A 21,069-nucleotide genomic window follows, 5' to 3' on the forward strand; every position below is an offset into this window, starting at 1 on the left:
CTTCTGAAAATTTTAGATTGTCTTTGACCAGAGTCTAGAAATCAACCGTTACCTGCATGTAACAACACGTGCACTGTGTCAAAACATTAAGATCGTGAAGTCATTCAGAAGTTAAGAAATTACTATAGTTATTCAGCCTTTCCTTGGGCCTATTGCCTTTTCTTAAATCTGTATGATAACTTTCAATTACAGAGTCATGTCCTATTTTTTCTATGGGGTCCTACATTATTCAGTGTATATAGTGAATGATATTTACTGAACTCAATATTTTATATCTAGATCTATGTATACACCTCATTTACAGGACACTGTACCAACTCTGCTTGGAGTACAGAAATACTCATCTCCTTTTGGCATGACCATTAACTCCAAACACAGTTGGAATGCTGCACAGGTCTTAATTATCCTTGCAATGTTCCTGTGAGATAAGAGAATGGTATGTTCACCAACCACAGGTAATCAAGGCAGACAGATTATAGGAAAAGCATCTGTTAATTTTACATGGTTAATGCGAGATGCATAATGTTCTGCAAAAACAGGTTCTGATTTCTAAAGCAGTTTTCTTCACATTAAGGTAAAATCCCTTTAATTTCACTTGCAACTAAGAGTTAACACTCCAGTCAGGCACCCAGAAAATGGAAAACGTTACAAACAATGATTTTTTTTTTTTCAGATGTAATTTTATTAATTAATTTTCTTAGCATTACACAGACACAGCAGCATTCTGGTGTGATATTCATCTGCCTTATCCACAAGACCAGCCTTTCTCTTGGAGACTGGGCTGTTGCTGTCTGGATATTGAGGGCATTTTGCTTTGACTTATTTTGTGATCTTGCTCTGGGCTTTGTATTTTCAGGCAAGTGTTTGACTAAGTGCTTCCATGTCCTTATAGCAGCTATAACTTTTGGTTGGATAGTGCATCAGGATTTCATCTGGTCTGCCCGGCAACCACAGTGAAAGTTCAGAGTAGCAAAAGCAGCATCTCCTTCTAAAAGAGAACAAAGGAATACGACCTGGACTACTTGTGGAGTGGCTTCATGTTGTTCCCTCAGTGTGTAGGGTGACCCTCTCAGCACCTCATGTCTGTGTTCCAGGAAGTGAGGGCTGCAATGGACTTAGAGAAGGTTTATGGTGTTCTACACCTTGCCATTTAGCATCTGTTTTCCAATCCTCCCTACCACCTGTATCAGCAGACTAAAAGACACTGGCTGGTCTGCCTCCAAACTGTACCACGTCAGCCACCTCTTCTCTTATTCTACCTCCTGTGTGTCCATTGCACAAACATCTGTTGCTATCCAAGGAGGGTGACAAGAGGTGCACAGTAATCATTTTGTCTGTGACCCAGAGAGGACATAATCAACATGGGTGTTTGTAGTGTGGATCTCAACCTCCCCCGACTTGTCATTTTTGTGGTAAGGAAGCCTTAACAAATGTTTGCATTGAGCAAGCTAGGTCATACCCCCTCTTCTGGCTCTTCCAGAATCTCATGCTGAGCTGCTGATGCATGTCCTGGCATAAAGCCAGTGCTTTTGCCAAACTTTGTTGCTCTGAAGCAAGATTACAGGGGAAAGAGGAAAAAGGAGAAATAGGTTCCACTAATGCTTAAGCTGTTTGTTTATTTAACTTGAGAAGTGATTTAATTTTCCTGAACATTGCTTTCTGTAACAGTTGAACTGTTGTGATTGAACTCTCCAAAAATTCTGGAAACCTGTCTTGGAAAATGTCAGCCCAAAAGTTTGCCAAATAAGACAGCACTGGTAGCTCCAGGTGTCAGACAGTAGGTGTAATTGGTAGTGATAATATACTCCCAGAAAGGGGGAGAATGTGTCTGTCTTTCCCATACACAGCTAGGGTGAAAGGTGGAGAAGATACCTGGATCAAGTTAGAGGACAAAGGGAGAGCTTGCTACAGTATTCTTGGGGCCACCAGAAAGTGTTGGGACAGCTGGAAAGTTAGTGACTGACACCCTTCGCTAGAGAATAGTTATTGCCAAGAGTTTTGAAGTGGGTAGCTTGGGGCTTGGAGGCGACAGAGATTGAGAGAGGATGAGAAGCTTCAGTCATCATGATCCTATTGCTGCTACTCACGTGGGGAGAGATTACAGCCATGGGAAGAGTAGAAATAAGAAAGGCCTTTAAGATCTGCAAAGCCAGGTTCAAGGACATGTGGGGCTCTGTGGAGGTGGGTGCAGCCAGTGGAAAGGCAAAGCTGGTTCCACCCCCCAACAAATGAGGGGAAGTAATTTCTTTAGAGTTTAGAAGATGAGTTTTTTTCCAAAATAGATCTCTCCAATTGTGTATATCACACCCAGGGAGGCAGGAGTGCTAAAGCTGAGTGATTAACTCTTTATGTTCTGTTTGGAGGGGAAATTGGCTGGTGCTTAGGAGATTTCTAGGTAGAATTTCTCTTGAGATGGTTGGCGCTGCATTGGCAGCCATTGCCAGTCCTCAGGCCGGATTCTTTTGTTCTCACTATCTGCCAGCTATGCGAAAAACAGAGCTGTGGCAGAGCGGGTTGTGGACATTTCTCATAGCTTGGTCCCGAGGGGGTCCAGAAAAGCTGACCTTTGAAGCTACATCAGTAAATGGGATTACTGCTCTGCTTGGTACTACCGTTGCTAGCGTGTCCTTCCCTCTCTAGCATTTTCAAATCCTCTTTTCTTCCTCTCAGTATTCTGTTTTGTTTATTTGTTTTGTTTTACTGTCACTTTCCCCTCACCACCCCCAATAGATGCAACTTTTTTTTTTTTTATTCTCCAACTCTGTGCTCCTTAAGGGCTCTGCCTGGATGTACAGCCCTCCCTGAGGAGAGCTGGCACACCAATACTGATGTTATAAATAATGTTGGCTCCTATCCCTGCTCCTTCCCCTCCCTGCATGGAGCATGATTGGCTTGATTACAGAATTGCCCTGTTTAATATCACCAAGACAATGAGACACCACCAGCCTGTTTAGCAGAAGCTTTCAGAGATATTTACACTTTAAAAATTGAAATGAATGTTTTTTGCAGGCTGTCAGCTTCTCTGTGAGATTCTTTGCTGTCCTTACGGGGAAACCTCTCCTTTGAACACATTCATTGCACAGCATATGAACACGTTGTACCAAAGGAAGGTCTGAGAGTTAAAGTGCCTTTTATACGCCCACTTTAAATCACTGATTCCCTTTACAGAGCTGAGCTGGCAGCAACCCCTTTGCAAAATCTTATGTTGTGGTTTCTAGATTCTTAATCCACGTTCTAACATTTGCAAGAAAACAATTATTGCTGTTAATTTAAACAACCAGAAAGCCCCAAGTTCTTTAAACAGAGTTAGGAAGAGGCTGAATCTGTCTAGTCCTTGGAGCTGGTGAATCTCAGGCTTGCAGTACTTGAATAGAACATGCAGTGCCAACCTGGTTAGTAAACTGAAGTACTTAGGCTGACAAGCTGTAAACACATTCAAAACAGCCATGGCTCAGGGCCAGTGTATGCACACTCTCTAATATCTTCAGTGCTTCTAACCACTCTGGCCTCGGTTCAGGTCGAAAGATTGCACTTATGACTGTGACTCAATCTTTCAGTTTTCAATCTTTGAAATAGCAAGAAGCACCACCCAGTTGAGAGGAAAACACCAGAACCTTATAGGCATGAGTTATCTGTGGAACTTCCTTTATACTGCTTTCTATCTTCATGTGGGTTTTTTGTGGGTTTTTTGGGGAGGGGAAGGTGGGGAGTGGGGGTGGTTTTAGTGTTTTGTTGTGGTTTTTTTTTCTTTTTTTAAAATGTAGTTCATGAGGAGTGGGAGCAAAGCACTGGTTTCTTGCTTGTTCAGAGCTGGCTGGGTGTTGGGTCCTCCCAGCTCCCATGGCAGACAGACAAGAACGGTCGGGCTGCTGCCCTGTAATAGTCTTGTAAGACAGATTTATTCTGAAACGTGTGGGTAGAGAGGTAGCCAAAAGATGGGAGGGCAGTAGAGAAAGGCTAGAAATGGATGCTGGCATCAAAGAGGTAGGGACAGAGTCAGAACATGAAATACTAGTCGGACTTGTACAGGTAAAAACTGGACTGACTAAGCTGGGTAGGAAGCATGGGATGGACTGCTGACCACCTGGCACTCCCTGCTCAGATGGTTAGAGTTTGCCAGTACAGCCTGCCTCCACATCCTGCAGGGAACATCCCATCTGCGATTCGGTTAATAAATAGGTGTATTTTGCCCTAGCTAATGTGGTCTGATAGATGCGGTGCCAGGTCCTTCCCTTGCCACAAGCAGCTTAAAGATTTCTGACTGCTTCCTTCTTGCCAGGGTAGGGGAAAGGAGTCCTTAGCCTTGGGAGGTCTCCCTGATCTGGTGGGGAACTTGATACCTATGCCCAGGATGTTCCCTCTCTTAACTGCCCTTCTGCCTGGAGTGCAGAAACGGAGCACTCAGTGAGGCTGTTGTGGTCACAGCATTGCTCTTTGTTTCCCTTTTTTGTCAGATATGGGCAAGGCAGAAAATGCCCTTGGGTACTGGGTGCATCACATCTTGGCATGCTGTAAGGGGAGAGTGGAAGGACAGTCTCGCACTATCTCTGCCTGCTAATTGCTCTCTCTTGTTTTGGGTGAGCAGGTGAGCCTGTTCCAAATTCCTCACTTAGAGAATGTTGTAATACCAAATAATAAACTTGCTCCTCTTCTTCCTGATGTTGACACCAGCTCCCAGTGAATTTCTCAGTCCTGGAGTACATTTCATAACAAGTGTAACTTAAAAAGCACCCTGAGGCTGAAGAAGCACAGGGGCTGTTTTCCAGATGTTCCTCTAGCAGCAAGGGCTGCTGCGCAGTGCAGCCCCAGATGACAGTGTCAGACAAGGTCTCCCTCAGCAGGAAACTCTTGTCAGGGCGCTGCCTCTCAGGAGGGAATAGAGAGTGGCAGCACAATGCAGACAGCAGCGCCGTGGTGCCGTATTGATCCCTGGCGCAGCAGGAGATCATCTTTTCACATATGAGGAATCTGTATGTAAATTTGAGGTACCGCATTGGAAACCTTTTAATGTGCTATATGATTGTTGGATAAACTCCCCTGAGGGGTTTCGTACTGTAGCTTAAAGCAGCCAGGCCCTGCCCTGTCTGGCTGCATCCGAGGCTGGAGTTTTGCAAGCATCACGCTTGGAAAATGTTCCTCTTAAAAAGGATGAGGACAATACTGTGGACTTTGCAAAGTGACCTTGTGGTAATGGCCCGGAAGGAAGGCCTCTAGTGTGTCCTGGGAGATGTTTGTCTCTCTGAAAGCACATCTCTTTTAAAGAGAGGAAATTAACATTCGGGCAGAAAATGCTTTCTCTGTCAGCTGACGGTGCCCAGCAAGAACTGGCTTGTAAATTAGAGCTTTTATTTGTGAAGAGGAAAACTGTTCTCAGTGCTATAAGGAAAACTGTTGTGCCACCGTCATGATGGGGAAGTTTGAACCATTTGAATAACTTGTTGTTGTGTACTGCTCTTTACAGATGTTACAAACATACCCAGCTGGTTTTTAAATCCTCACCTCTTCCAAGAGAACCTGCTAAAGATAATGATAGTGCTGTGTCAATATTGACCAGTTACCTCATCCTCAGCAGTGGGGACTTTGGAGCACTGTTAGTTTTTCTCAATGCTTCTTTGTGATGCTGCATTTTTCTTTTGTAAGTGTTGTAAAAAAATCTTTGGAAACCCGGAGGTATTGTGGTTTTCTTGCACCAGTGCTGCTACATCCCAGCCTCTTCAGATGAAGACGATCTTTGTTAAAAATCTTGGGGTTGTCTGTCTTTGTTACATGTATGTACCATGCCTTATAAAATGGTCCGTGAGGTGGACACCCAGGGACTACTAACAGAACAATCATGAGGAATGATCATGCAGTTGTTGCACATTTCTGTTGGAGCTGTAACAGGCGGGGTGCTCTGTAAATGCACAGAATCTGTCGCAGCATTCGTTTCACCATGTAGTTTGTCACTGGTGTTTTTCTGAAATCTTCTGAACACGACTGCTGAATTACAAATCCCTAGCTTCTTTGAAATGCCCTTTCAAGATTTTAAAAGGCACTGTGGTTCTTACTGAACCTCACTGAAGGGTGGGATGCAAAGACAAGTTCTTCTTTCCATGCACTACCTGACGTGTGTGTAAATTGTATTCATTTCCTTAGAACAGCTTCTGTCTGCCACTTTTATTTAGGAGGTGATTTGACACCTCACAAAATTTTTATAAAGGAGTTGCTGCAAGGTCTTTTAGCCTAGAAAGTAGCTTGGGAAATTTAATGAAAGCATTCAAAAATCAGGATGGTTATTGATGAGACTGAATCCAGAAATATCTGGGAGCGTGAGGATCAGTTTCTTTCTTCATGCGGTGCGTAGGCTCACAGTCACACTCAGAATGTGATAGTTACTGTAAGCTTACCTATGGCCAATATACCTTCTCTTCATAATGAACCTTATATATATCTGCAGGGTTCAAAGCATAGGACCCTAAATTAAAAGGCACTTTTTTGTCAGCTATAGGGCTTTATGTTCAGTCAGTAGGGTGGAGCATACTGCTATGTTTCCTGATCCTCCTGCCGCTGAAATCAATAGCTGAAGATTCTTCTGGATATTAAGAGGAGTGGGATGGAGCCCCGGACAACCTACCCAAAGCCCTTGAAAAGTACCTACCCTTTCCGAGCCAACTACTGACTCTATTCTTAGAGACATTTAACAACGTAAGAAGGTTGCAAGAATTCTAAGAAGCCATTTTTGTGAATGACAGAAATAAAAAGAACTGAAAAGAAGATTCTGTAAAAGGGGGGTGATTCTCATTATTTATAGCCTTCTTTGGCCATATTTTTTTTCAGAGTTTATGGAAGTACTTAGTTTTACTTTATCAGGTTAAACACTTTTCAGGTAACAGTTTTGAGAGGAAGGATAAATGAAATTCAACAGAGGGGATTACTGCTTCTCTTAATACTTGATGTTAGTCTTCCCTTGATGTGTACATTTGCCCATGAATGTATTTTTTCTTTCTTTCTTTCTTCAGTTATTTTGGTTAAGAACTCCTTCATGGAATCCCAATAAGAAAATCAGCATGTGTGTTCCAAGCAGTGCTGATTATTCCATCCTCTAACTAAAAATAGACATTGTGCTAGCTGGCACTGAAAAATAATTTAGGGAACAGTAGAGAGTGGGAGAAAGAACAGCCATCTTAACAGTAATGTCAGGCTGTTACTGCTGTATATTCATGCGCATCTGTGTAGATACAGGGGAAGTGATCCTGTCTGCACAGAGAAATATGGCTTTGGAGTAAGATCATAGAGAACTCTCGTGGGAGGAGGGAGTGAATTCACATAACCAAGGGTCCCTAAGCTTTGTTTAGGTGGATAGATTTTGAGTTTTATGTTGTGTGTTTTGAATTTTATGAAGAAGTTTGATCACCTAATTGAGGCACCAGAGTTGGATGACTAAAGCTAACTAACACCTGTAAATAATCTACATGACATCGATTGCTGATAAATAAAAATATCTTTAATGTTTTGTGTTTGTATATTTCTAGAAACAGAATACTGAGAACAGGTGGGGTTTTGTAGTCTGAAAGTAAACCAAAAAACCAAATATGTGGTGTTCAGGTGAATGATATCTTTTACTCTTTTTTTTTTTTTTTTTTTTTTTTGTCCCTCCACCCTCCCTCTCTTTCCTTCTTTGTTTTTTCTTTTTTTCTTTTTCTTTTTTCTCATTAACTTCTTTGTAGAGTGAGCCAGACTTGGAGAAAGGCCTGGAGATGAGAAAATGGGTCCTGTCAGGAATCCTAGCCAGTGAGGAAACCTACCTGAGCCACCTGGAGGCTCTGCTGCTGGTAAGCACTGTTGGCAGAAACCATTTCAAACACTGGTGCTTGAGTTTTCAGTGCTTCTTCCATCCAGTTTCCCAGAACTTCATGTACCATGGGTTGTAAGTTGTGGTGTGCAAAGTATAGCTGTTACTCCTCTTCTGCAATAGAGAAAGAGAAGCTTAAAGAAAGGACTGGATATGGCACAACCAGGGAATTATTAGTGTGGTAGTATCCAGGAGCTCTGTGTTTCAGTATCTTGTGTTAATTATTAGACACATTGCTGTACAGTTGGACAGGCATTAAGGAAATGGAGTGTAAAGGGATTTTAATCACACCATTAATATCCTGGGAAAATCCACCTACCAGGGGTGACTGATCCCCAAGAGAGAACTTGTTACTGTCTAGCTTTCAGAAATTGTATCAATGCAAATATCACTTATGAATAGGATGAAAAACAACTCTCTGGAGGGATGTGTTGTAATGTGGCAAGGGTGATTGTACTTGGTTTGCATGATAACGATTTCCTTCTTTCCTCATTTCAGCCTATGAAGCCTTTGAAAGCAGCTGCCACCACCTCTCAGCCTGTGCTGACTAGTCAGCAGATTGAGACAATATTCTTCAAAGTGCCTGAGCTCTATGAGATCCACAAAGAATTCTATGATGGACTCTTTCCCCGAGTGCAGCAGTGGAGCCACCAGCAACGTGTGGGGGACCTCTTCCAAAAGTTGGTGAGTCAGCTGCCATCACCAGATTTTACCTCTCACTCCATCTCACAGGTGCTGGTACGGTTCTCTTTGGTGACTGTGCTTACACCGAAGGGATGGAAGCCCATAGCTGGGTTAGCTGAGAGGCTTTTAGCTTTGCCACAGCAGTGAAGGGCCTACAGCAAAAGCGGCTGTGTCATTGCCTTTCATTAAAGACTCCAGCAAGCTATGCTACTGATACAAATACAGTTTTGCAGAAATGTCAAATCTCCAGGGTGTCTGCAGTGTCCTCAAACCATTTGCTTTAGAGGAAGACAGGAGAATGGCAGTGTTAAAAAGCATACTTTTTAACACCAACAGCGAAGTGTTTCTCATTATTGCTGCACTCCCCCACACATGCTTACTTCTCTCTGTGGTGCTTTGCTCTATCTTGTGCCAGTTTCCTCTGTTTTATGGTCATCACCTTTGGCTTTGCTTTTCTACCACCATCCTGGCCTTGATATTCCCCTTGCTGCTATGCTGATGCAGTCACCCTGCTGCTGAGAATCCTCCAAGCAACCTCAACAAAATTCTCTGAGTGCAGAATAGGACGAAGACATATACAGCATATTCCTGAGGCTGAATTAATATTGCTGAGTTTGAGCCAGATGACAAATTGTTTGCATTCTAGGAGATTCCTTTGGCCCCTTTAGCCTCTCCCATAGCATGTGCAGAGAGCAGGGGATTAAAGGAGCTGTTTTTTCCTTTTTAGAAAATAAAAGAATCTCTGCATTCCTGAGGTGCCTCTGATTCTCAGGGTAGGAGTGACATTCCTGTGAGGGGTTTATTGGATGGGGAGTGCGCTTTACTAGGGTCACTCAATTGTTAGCAGCTGTGTAGCCCAGCACCAGCCCCATCCCCTATGGAGCAGGAGGAGATGGGCCTGGAAGATGATGTTTTCCACGCGTGCCAGCAGCTCAAGATCAAAATATGGAAATCTGCTTTTCGCTGCCAGCATGTTTTAGCCAGGAGGGGTCAAGTTGGTGCCTTGGTGAGTAGTTCATGGTATGCAATTTGAGCAACTGGTTTAAGAAGACAAAACCACCTGCTGCTAGTTGCTGAATCAAATATACAGAAGGCTGCTGAAAGTGGAAAACTGCATTGAAAGTGTAGTGCAGGAATGGAGAGAGCACTAGCTAGTAGAAGACCTGAATATATTCTTTACCACTATTGTCGGTCGAGCAAGCTTTGATTTGCTGTACAGCTACTTAGGCCTTTGTTTAAGACCATTTCTTGCTGATGGTGATCACAGGTGCAAGAGTTAAGCCCTTCTGGCACTCTGTTTTTATTTCCCTGATTTTTTCTGCATTTGTGACAGAATCATTGATTTTGTTGGATTAGTATTGGAAGCAAAGGAGCAAATTGCCCTAGCGCGGGAAGCTTTGAGCTATCTTAGATGTTCCAGTTTCTGGGGCTTTGGTACAGTATCAGTGGGAATTGCAAACTCTTTGCTGGATGAGATAAAGCTAATAATTCCTGGCAGGCCATGGGAAGCAGCTAGATGAGAACATCAGGCATTGCAAGACATCTATACAGGATGTACATCAAATCTTTTGGAGCAGACTGTTTGCTTGTGGTCATGTCATGCAATCTGATGATAAACAACTGGAATCCTTGTTACTATCCTGAGGTCCCTGGGGACATTAATTTTCTTTAATACAATATAATACAAAACAAAGCACTGTAGATTGAAGTTATAGATAGTGCATGCGAGGAGTTTTACAGTTTCATGTGGTCTGGCACAAGGTATGATCCATTTGCAACATCAGTGACTGTTATTCCACCTTTTTCCTGTTGAAACTAAGAAAAAGAAAAAAAGATGTTAGGCATGTGGGAGAGAAATATGTTTCTCATTTTTGGGGAGTATTTTGTACATATTTCTTATAACTAGAAACTCTGTAGAACTGATTTTAGAAATAAGAAATAATTTTCAGGAATGGAAAAAAATTTAACCAAAAGCCAGTTATTTCTACCAAAGCTTGTTTAATTTTTAGTGTGTTCTTTTTAATTGAAAAAGAAAATCTTAGACCAGCATGAAAACTGTGTGAGCATTATTGCTTTGATAGGAAGTTCAGCTTTTAATGAAAAAGATGCTTTCATGATGGCACGTTTAGAGGAGGAAAATGAAAGCTTAGAAAGACTGTTCAGGAGTAGCAGGAAATGAAAGAGCCACACAGGAATAGAGAAACTTTAAAGTTCTGCCATGTTAATTGACATCACCCAAACCCAAACGTCATAAGACCTGCACAAGATCAGTAATTCTGACAGCAGCTTCTTCACAGAATTGTGCCCCAGTGGCAAATACAGATTTTCTTCTCTCCACAGTGCTGGGACCAGGTCATCCCTGGAATTAAGCAAGCGCATTTTCCTTCAGCTTCAGTCATAACTGTATTATTTTGTATGAGAGTTGAGATTGGTTCCTAATCTTTCAGTAAAATGTGCCCTAGGGAATTGCTTGCTGTTTCTTAGCCTCTGTTAGCTTAAGAAATTTGTGCAGGGAATGTTCTCCTGAGAGTGGCTTTTTCTCTTCCATCGTCTCTTGCGCAAAGCTCCATAGAGAATGGGGAACACAATGGTTATAAGAGCAGGAGAGGAAAAGAGCACTGTCGGGGGGAAGTTAACTGCTCTGCCTGCTGAATGTCTTGGGCAGAAGTGTCAGGGAAGTTGCAGAAATAGAGGTAAGTGCAAGCTCTTCTGGTAACAACCTTCTCTTCAGTGGAGCCTTTTAGAGCACTCCACCTGTTGGCTCCCTCTGACCATGCACTTGCAGCACGTCCGAGCTGCCGCCGTGTTCCCAGCACAGTGTGTGCAGCTCTGCAACACAAAACCAGCTCTGCAATCCAGACAAGCTTGGAAGCCACCCAGGGATTTCCCAGGCCGGATCTTATGTTCTCTGGCATGAATATGGCTGCAATTCCTAAGTCAGTAAGCGGGATCAGTGCTAAGACTCGGTGATAATTAATAGCTTGTTACTGCATTCTGAGGCCTGTTCCATCTTCTTCTGGACCAATTACATATTCTTTATGCTGGAAAAACTACCATTTTCTGTCATGTAGTGCTGCAGTCACTGCCTTCCAAAGAGATTGTGCTCTGGATCACTCTTCTGTATTTTCAGTACTCTACTGCCCTTCTAATGATGTTCACTAATGCAGATATGGGTTAGTATCTGGGTTTGATCTAGTGTGTCCATAATGCAAAAGCCAACGAGTAGCTTTCTGGGGTCACATTTGTGCTGTTGGGCTGAATCATTCCTGTCTGATTCATATTTTGTGGCAAATAACCAGCAGCTCCAGTTACATCAATGAGCTAAAATATTAATAGATACTAATCTGGCAGTTCAGAAGGGAAAAATATATGGCAGTAATAAGGATGTGTCATTCTCACAGGCTTCCACATCCTTCACAAGTGAACTTGTTCAGCATAGATGGAACGGGGTGCATGGGAGCACCTGTGCTGGTTAAGCAAGGTTGACAGGTCAGAGATGTCTTTCTGGGCCAGCTCAGCATTCCCTGTGATTCTTTGGCATGAAGGAACATGACCTGATCATTAGATACTGAGACTGGCCATCCCAAACTGTCGTCTTCCTCAGCATTTATTTTATTTTGTTTTGCTTCCTGCAGGCCAGCCAGCTGGGAGTGTACCGGGCCTTTGTGGATAACTATGAAGTTGCTATGGAGACAGCAGAGAAATGCTGCCAAGCCAATGCTCAGTTTGCTGAAATCTCTGAGGTAATGTCATGGTATGCAGACACACGAGCCATCTGGATCTGACTAATACCCTACGATGTCACTCCTGTCTATCCTCCAAGTATCTTAGCAGCCCTGACTTCTGGAGGAGTTGTGAGCTCCTGTAGACTCGCTGCTTCAGTTCATACTCTTACAGCAATTTATACTTTGGGCTAATAGAGGTTATCACACAAATAGCCTTTATGTGCTGTCCTTACCCAGGGAATCTTGTAAAAACTGTCATTGCTTTGAACTTCTCAGCTCTATGCCACCTTCATGCATTTCTAGAAGGGAAAGCTGTGTTTGAGTTCCTCAGATATTTATCCTCCTAATGATGATGCTGACTGTGATGTAAAAAGCCACCCTTAATGGCTTGCATTATGGCTGTCAGTGGAATTGCAGGCTTCACTGGCATGGAGTGGAGGAGAGAGTAGCTCTCTATTTAATAAAGGCAAGTGTGTCAACCATAATCTATAATATTATTCACTGGACTGCTCTGATTTCCTCTCTTTAAGAGGAGTACCTTGTGTCAAAGCATTTTTAATACTTTTTCAGGCTTCCCAGGCCACCAGATTTGCCTGCAGTGTATGGTTTCATTGACTCTTTGTATTGTGGTGATTATATCTTGAAGAACTCAGTTGCCAAGAAAACACGAACTTCATATGTGTGTTCGTAAAAATAAACAGATAAATAATCAGCGCTGAATAATACTATGAGTTTATTGCTCTGAAAAAACTCCTGAGTACATTCAATATTACATGTCCCTTTAGATTTTTATGATAAAGAGGTAAAATAAAACATGTTCCCTCTGTGAAATGAGGGAAGCACTCATCAGAGTGCAAATGTCTTCTTTCTCTCCTATCCTGAGGATTTCCATTAGGTTCTGGTCCTTTGCCTGACCACTTCTGTGCTCTAGTGGTGTCAGCTCATTAGTAAAATAGCATTCCCTGTGCTTACTTTTCTTTCAGTACTAAAATACATTCTGTGAACTTCCCCATTTATTAATAATAATATGTATAGATAGTATTATGGTAGTCCCTAGAAGACAGAATTGAGATTAAGGCCCCAGGGTCCTGGGCTTTTTGCAAATGTTATCCCTCTGTTTTGCTGTTTTCTGAAGGATAATTCTGAAATCATGCTAGTATCTACTGTATTTGGAATGATGGTGATGATATTTTTGGATTTGTGTCCTGGGGAGGATTTCAGAGCTCAGCACATTAACACATGTGGCTTCACAGTCCGTGTGCAAATATAAGTCACAGGCACTGTTCCTCTTCTGCCATGAGAGCTGACTGGGACAAGGTCACCCAGCTCTGAGTACAGGTACAAGGAATTATAACCTGTGGGTACTGAATCCCAGTCCTGTACTTTATTTATTGGTGGTGTATATGTGCTGTGACAATGACTGCATCCCTACAGACATGACTTTCTCCTGCAGGTGGTTTAAAATTTCCACCATCCCTGTCTCTATAGGTGGTTCCCTGCTTTGCTGCATCTTTATTGACACGTACTCCTAAGAAAATTGCTTAGTATTTGAGATCTGTGGGTGCCTGTGACATGGCAGTGTTGGATTTACCAAGAAGGAAAGCGCATTTTTCCATCACTGACTTGGACTGTGATAGGGCTGTCTTCCATTCACACTTAGGCCCTCCCTTGGAGGAGCAGGTAGTCTCTTGCATTCCCGTGTGATATTTCAAGGTGATTGACCATCTGCTACGTGGGTTTTCTTTTTCTTTTAGAATCTAAAGGCTAGAAGCACAAAGGAATCTAAAGATCAGACGACGAAAAATTCCTTGGAAAGTGAGTGATCCATGCAGAGGAGACTGTGGTTTGTCAGGACTGTGTGGAGGTTGTTGCCAAACCTTCGCTCTCCCTTTTTCTTTTTAAATGCTGGAAAGTTATGGAGTCTCTGCTGGCTCTACCTGGGAAATCAGTTCCCTTTTGCTACGTAGCAGAGCTTGTGCATAGTAAGCTGCATGCATGTGTGGGGAAGACCCCTGCCTAGCTTTAAAACCTCATCAGTCCCTTTGGGCAAAACCAGACTAGCCAAAGGACTGCTGTGATTTTAAGAGAACATCTGCTACCCAGTGATAGCACAAACACAATCCTAGCTAGCAGTTATTGTTACATGATTTTTGCCCTATGGTAGCATCTAGAGAACCTGGTTAAGATCAGGTTCCATGGTGCTTGTCTCTGTGCACATAAGTAGAAGACAACCCATGTTATAAGAAGCTTCTGTGCTCGCTAATATAAAAGCCAATCCCCTTCCTGTTTTGTCCTGTTGTAAGGATTTGGAAGCAAACTACATATCATGCTGAACTCCAGAAGGAGGGATGCCCCGCCAACCTTTCAGGGACCTACTTGGCAACTGTAAGATTACAAGTCCCAGTTCCGACGTGTGGGACCAGGCAGGTTGCCAGGGAATTGTCAGAGGTGTGCCATGCTGTGTGCAGTTGTTCTGTGCCTTGTGTGCTTCTCATCCCCTTGGGTGCAGGGTGTGCTCACAAGTGGGCATCTGTTTGCCGAGGAGCGTGTTTATTTTCACTGTGTGTTCGTGTGTGTTTTATTGGCTGTACAGCACATTAACCTTAGAGAAGGGAATTTTCCAGTAGCTCATTGGATAATAAACCTGTGCCTGTACATTCAGTTCAGTTGGACAAGTTGCTCTATAGGGGCTCTGTTTAGGTTCCTCCTCTTTATGTTCCTGTTACTTTTTTCTTCACAGCTCTATTATACAAGCCAGTGGATCGAGTGACTCGCAGCACACTTGTCCTTCATGTAAGTATCTGGTTTTCAATTTTAGGTCCCTTTCCTATTTTCTTCACCCTTCAAATTTTCCATGGAGCTGCAGGACTGCAAAAATAAACCTGTCATGCAGCGTAAGAGCCTCTTCCCTTTACACTAAGGGGAGAGAGTCCATAGGTAGGACCCTGCTGCTTCTTCAGTAGTGTTACCAAGAAGTGCTAGGTATTATCTTCTTCCTCTAGAGATAAAGCCTTGCTGTAACCTCTAAAAAGAAGATGGAGCTTCTTGTCCTACAGCTCTAGTTAGGGGCCCTCAGACCCTTTTGCTTTCCAGCACTGCTCATGGTTCTGTTCTTTGTGTTCCTGCTGTCAGGATTTGCTCAAGCACACTCCAGTGAGCCACCCTGATCATCCACTCCTGCAGGATGCTCTGCGGATCTCACAGAACTTCCTCTCCAGCATCAATGAAGAGATCACTCCTCGTCGGCAGTCCATGACTGTAAAGAAGGGGGAGGTGAGTCTTCCTGCTTTCGTTATGTTCTCAGTTTCTAAATACCGGTTGTGCCTTTTCTGTAGAGCAGACTAGGAAGTTATGCTATTAATTCGTTTGTTGCTAAGATACAGTTAATGCAGTGTCCTTGTTCTCTAAAGGATGCGGTACAGCTCCTCTCTGTTTTCTGTTCAGAAAACAGTTTGGAAACCCAGAGGAAAAGTATGATTAGAGTTTTGTCCTTAGCACTGTTATAATCATACAGAATTTCCATGATGCATATTGCTATGCAGTAAATGGTTTTGTGTTTTACGTGCAAACTGAAACCAAACAGAAAGCCTGGGAGGAGAAAAAGGTGAGGAAACATCAGAAATCATAAAATATTAGGAAAAGCTGTTTTCGGAAATCTTCATTCTTGCCATAAAACTCAGTTTTTGGATTCTCATTTCTAAAGAAGAATGTTGTAAATGGGACTAGGAAGCAAAACAGATGGAATGAGTTGGGAAAGCTAAGGGAGGTGATTGACTCCTAAGGGTGTAATATAATTCTTCTCAGCTCTGCTAGGAGCTGGACTACACCTAGAAAGTTCCAAGATGTGCAGTACCTTTGCCTGCATGGAATATTGTGCAAGGAAGGCATAGAAGTACACAACAATAAAGGTCCTGCGTGGCAAAATGGTCTTGATTCATCTGCTTCATAATTTCATTAGAAAGCAATTCATTCCTTCCTGATGAGGAAAGGCCAGGACTGACAGAAGTATTGAGAGAGAGAAGGATGTAGGAGATTGGACAAAAGAGAGGTGCAACTCAGATAGTATATATGTAAGAGGAATTGTGGCAGCATGCCAGAGACACTGGCTGATCAAAAGTGACCCAAATTACCCTGTGCAAAAACATCTCTTACAAAGCCCAGGAGATTAAGATACCATGAACCTTCATGATGTATTCCCAAATCCTGTCAGTTAACATGTTTGCTTTTAGCTGTTAAACTGATTTTCAGCTGACAGAGATTTACTAGAAGCCAGAGTACTGGGAATTTGGTGCACTTTGTCCTGCAAGTCTTGCTCATTGTCTCATTTTGTCAACTGAGGAAGCCTGCAGCTGAGAAAAGGAGGGGCTGAGCAATTGGAGGTTGAAGCTCAGACATCAGTCACCAGGGCCTCAGTGGTCGTAGATGGCCTCATTAAAGCAGATGCTGATCGAGTCATAGCAGAAATCTCAAGCTAGAATGCCCCCTCGCAGGGGAGGGAGCATTTTGTGTTCTCCAGTTGTCTGTCAGCATCTCAGTGAGGGATACAGGCTTTGAAAAGTGTCATGCAGAATCCTAATGACGTGCTGGAGCCCAGACTGCGGGTCAGGCTCAGGAGGATGATCCTGATGATCTCTTCTTGGAGTGGGGTATTTGTCAGAACTTAGAAAGCAGGAAGCAGGGGCTTGCCAGGATTGGGGTCAGCAGGCCTGTTGACAGTCTCACTGGTCCTGCAGGGACTCCATGTATGATGTGGGGAGGGAAAGAAGGGGACATACCCAGAGAGGGGGGCTGTGAGTGTGCTGGGGTGGACTGGGAACCCTCTGTGCTCTTGCTTACTGCATACAGCTTGCACTGAGCCCAGGGAAGAAAAGGACTGACTTCTGATGCTTCCTAGAGTTTGTCTTCCACTTTGGGAATCTGACGGTAGATACTTTCTTTAGTCATTTGGCACCAATATCCCACTTTTTTTCAAAGCAGTAATACCCCAGTTGACACCACTCTGTATCTAGAGAGTAGGTATGTTCACTCTCTGTGTAGTAATCCAGAGACACAAGTCTGCTCTTCTGCTCTCAGCTACTCCGTGTGGGTTAGTGATGGCTGCTCCTTCCTACAAGCTGCTCAGCTTGGGGTCATAGCTGGGTTTTGTTTATGCCTGTTAATCTTTCCTTTTCTACTTATCCTTTCCTCCCACTCGCCTTGCTTGTGCTTCCCCTAGGGTGACAGGACAGTGTGCAGTTTGCATCTCATAATTGACTGCTCTCAATGCATAATGCATTTTTTATTTTAATGAATCGCTAGCTTGCTTTGATGGCTTTTTTCATTATTTGTCTTCCTCCCATTGAAATTTCCTTGGTGGAAAGGAAGGAGGGAAAACAGCCCTTTCCCCTCATGTATTGCTTAGGTGCTGATCTCAGTTATCTTTTTTTCCCAGTCCTTGCCTTTTATGTGGAATATTTTTCCCCTTTGAATGTGTTGTGGGGAGGAGTCAAATCTCCTTTGCCAGCCTCTTGCTCCAGCTCTCTTTTTTCAGGATTGCTTTGAACTGGGGAAAGCAGCCAGTTGTTAATCTCCCTAGTGACAGGCTGCTAAGGAGAGGAGTGCAGGTCAGGAGAGAGTACAGGCTCATCGGCACAGTATTCCTCCCTTTTGCAAAAGGTGATTCCCTGCTCCAGGAGTGTCAGCTCAGTCTGACCTGGCTTCCTGTGTGATGTCAGGTGTTCTTCCTGCACACCAGCCCTCTGGTTCTGCTTGGCTCAGTAGGCTTTTTTCTAATTCTAGACTTAGGCATATAAAGTATTCTGTGATGTGTGGACCTGGTTTAATTTGCTGAGCTGAATGAGTATTTCAGATATTGCAAGGAGATGGGAACAAAGGAACCAGAGGGACAGAAGGGGCTACAGCAGGGAAGGCAGTATTGGTGGTTAAGCCCATGAACACAACGTTTGGTCCTTGCTGCCTGCCAGGCTGACTGTAGCTAGTCTCTGCTTTGTGGTTTGCTGAGGGCTGTGGTATGGAGGAGCCAGGAGAGCACCAGCCTCAGTGTGGCAACACAGGGGAGCCAGGAGGGCTTATCTGGGCTTTTGGGTCTGTTTTCATTCAACCTGATCCTGACACATTCTCTTTCTCCCTCCTTTTCTTCCCATCTTTCTACTTTTGTGGTTTTACTTTTTTACTTCTGATGGATTGTCTGAAGGTATCTACTTTGCCAACCCTCTAAATAACCAAAAAAATGCACGGTGGGAAAGGGGTCTGAGTAGCACTGTACCTTCTGACTCAGAACATCAGTGATGTAGAATCTTCCATCCTTTAGGACCACAGAGCAGAAATCTTATTTGCTCACTCTGATCCTTCTTCACCTCTATCCTCTTGGCTTAAACAGGAAATCTGTTTAAGGTTCTGCTTCCCCAAGGGACCATTCCCAGTAGGAAAATGAATGCTTTGAGGTGAAGGATGTGCCAATATTATGTGTCAGAAGGAAGGGAGTAAGAACTTTTCTAGTCTTATTAACAGAGTAGCTATATGGACTGCATGGCTTTGTTTTTTTTCAATGAATGCAATGGATGCAATGACTGTAATGGATGCAATGACTGTAGAGCGTGTGTCATCTTTCCCTGCCAGAAGTAAAGGCTTGTGTTTTTAGCAATTCAGCCTGTTCCTGTAAAGCCAGGAATTAATGAAACTGAAAAAAAATTACAGTTTGTTTGGGAGATGGTGGTTCCTTTCTTGACTACTGCTCATCTAATGTTCATTGCAGAATGTTGTTTCAATACAGTTCAGACCAACTGGAGTGGTAGTGGCTGCCATTCTGCCTTGCCCCTGGCCATGCAGTCCCACCCTCTCTGAAGTGTTCACACTGGTATTTGTGTGATCCCACAGTGCCGTAGAGGAATGGAGCTGCCTAAAAATGAAGGCGCTTTGAGTTTTGGGTCACTCTGCTGGCTGGGTGTCATAGTGTCTGGTCTCATCAGCACCAGTCCAGACACAAGAAGGCTGATGGGCAGTCCCTTCTGGGATCAAGCCCACTAGGTCACATGCTGGATCAGCTTATACTACTGTGTACCTTTTTCCTTGCCCTGGAGAGAAGAGGCTGTTTGGCAAGCTGCTCTGCTGTGTTTATAAATGTGGTTTTAAACTCGCAGTCAAGGGACTGGATATCATTGCCTTAGGCTCCCGTTTAACTTGGTAGAGACCAAGTGTGCTAGGGAAAGGAAAGGACAGAGGGTATTTGCAAGGGAGCAGAAGGGCAGACTAAAGCCTTTGAAAAGCTGTGAGCTAAGCTTAGACACAGGCAGCCATGCACAGCTTGAGGCCTGGTGCCTACTGCTTCTGGAGGCCTTGGGCAGATGTTGGTGGCCAAGAAGGCCAATGGCATCCTGGCTTGTATCAGCAATATCGTGGCCAGCAGGGACAGGGAAGGGATCTTACCCCTGTACTTGGCACTGGTGAGGCTGCACCTCGATTATTGTGTTCAGTTTTGGGCCCCTCACTACAAAAAAGCCATTGAATGACTTGAGCGTGTCCAGAGAAGGACAACAAAGCTGGTGCAGGGTCTGGAGCACAGGTCTGATGGGGAGCGGCTGAGGGAACTGGGGGGGTTTAGTCTGGAGGAGGCTGAGGGGAGACCTCATGGCTTCCTACAGCTGCCTGAAAGGAGGGTGCAGAGAGGGGGGATGAGTCTCTGTAACCAAGTAGTAAGTGATAGGACAAGAGGTAATGGCCTCAAGCTGTGCCAGGGAAGGAGGTTTAGACTAGATATTAGGAAGCATTTCTTTCCAGAAGAGGTTGTTGGGCGTTGGAATGGGCTGCCCAGGGAGGTGATAGAGTCCCCATCCCTGGAGGGGTTTAAGAGCAGGGTTGACCCAGTGCTGAGGGATCTGGGGGACTTGGGATCTGTCAGTGTGAGGTTAATGGTTGGACTGGATGATCTTCAAGGTCTTTTCCGACCTAGACAATTCTGTGATTCTGTTGGCAATAGAGCACTCAAAAATTATTTTGGATGCTTCACACTCTTGCCTTACAGCTGGAGTCAGAGAGCTCCTGGTGACAAAAGCTTTGGAAAGAAAAAAGCAAGGCTATTAAGATGCTCAAAGAACAGCCCGTTTAGCTCCCTAAGCAGAGCATCCCTTTATTCTGCAATGCTGGTCTTGCAACACCAGCACACACACACAAGGAATAATTTTCTTCCTACGCTCTGTAGAAAGCCAAACCACCTCTTCCTCACTGACATATGCCAATACCCATCTCCCGCTTTTACCCTCCTCCTCCTGCATCACACATGTTCCAGTCCTTCCCAGGGCTCTCACCCACTCACGCTGCAGGCCTCTGCTGTCACCACATCGGATGAGCTCTTTCCTCGGCACACAAGTGAGGAGTCGTCCTTTTGTACAGCTGTGGTTCTGCATAAGTAGGTTTTTAAATTCCACTTTTTGTAATGTGTCTCAGACAAGCTGGCCACGCTTCCTGGTGTTAAACAGTACGTGACAGCAGCAGAATTTATCATATGCAAACAGCACAAAAACACTGTAGGATGAATAGATGAGCATACAGGTAGTCGTGAGGTTGGTAGCAGAGGAGGGGGAGATGCAGAGGAGGTAAGAGGAGGACAGCAATAGACAATCCAAAGAGGATATCCAAGCACTGAAAGATGTACAGGGAGAGCTCTTTTGTCCAGAGCACTGAGGTGGGTGGGAGAAGCAGATGAAAACATGCAAAGGAAAGCAGGGCCTAGAAAGGAGATGTGGGACTTAGACCGCACTGGTACAGGAGCTTTACAAGAGCCACTGAAAGTAACAGTCAGTCCAGGCCCTGTTTGAGAGATTAAAGATAATC

The 21,069-nt window shown here is 43.9% G+C and overlaps 1 protein-coding gene across 1 annotated transcript in view; it reads left to right on the plus strand.

Annotated features, from left to right (window-relative positions):
* The window catches only part of BCR (BCR, RhoGEF and GTPase activating protein), a 105,360-nt gene that overhangs the window by 52,520 nt on the left and 31,771 nt on the right, over window positions 1-21,069 (plus strand). The window contains exons 3-8 of the mRNA XM_026859547.1: window positions 7,707-7,811; window positions 8,330-8,515; window positions 12,151-12,258; window positions 13,995-14,055; window positions 14,981-15,033; window positions 15,373-15,513. Of these exons, the coding sequence (XP_026715348.1) occupies window positions 7,707-7,811; window positions 8,330-8,515; window positions 12,151-12,258; window positions 13,995-14,055; window positions 14,981-15,033; window positions 15,373-15,513 (654 nt within the window). The remainder of the gene's footprint in view (window positions 1-7,706; window positions 7,812-8,329; window positions 8,516-12,150; window positions 12,259-13,994; window positions 14,056-14,980; window positions 15,034-15,372; window positions 15,514-21,069) is intronic.

The sequence above is a fragment of the Athene cunicularia genome (assembly GCF_003259725.1).
Source record: "Athene cunicularia isolate RWA chromosome 15 unlocalized genomic scaffold, athCun1 chr15_part1, whole genome shotgun sequence".
Taxonomy (NCBI): domain Eukaryota; kingdom Metazoa; phylum Chordata; class Aves; order Strigiformes; family Strigidae; genus Athene; species Athene cunicularia.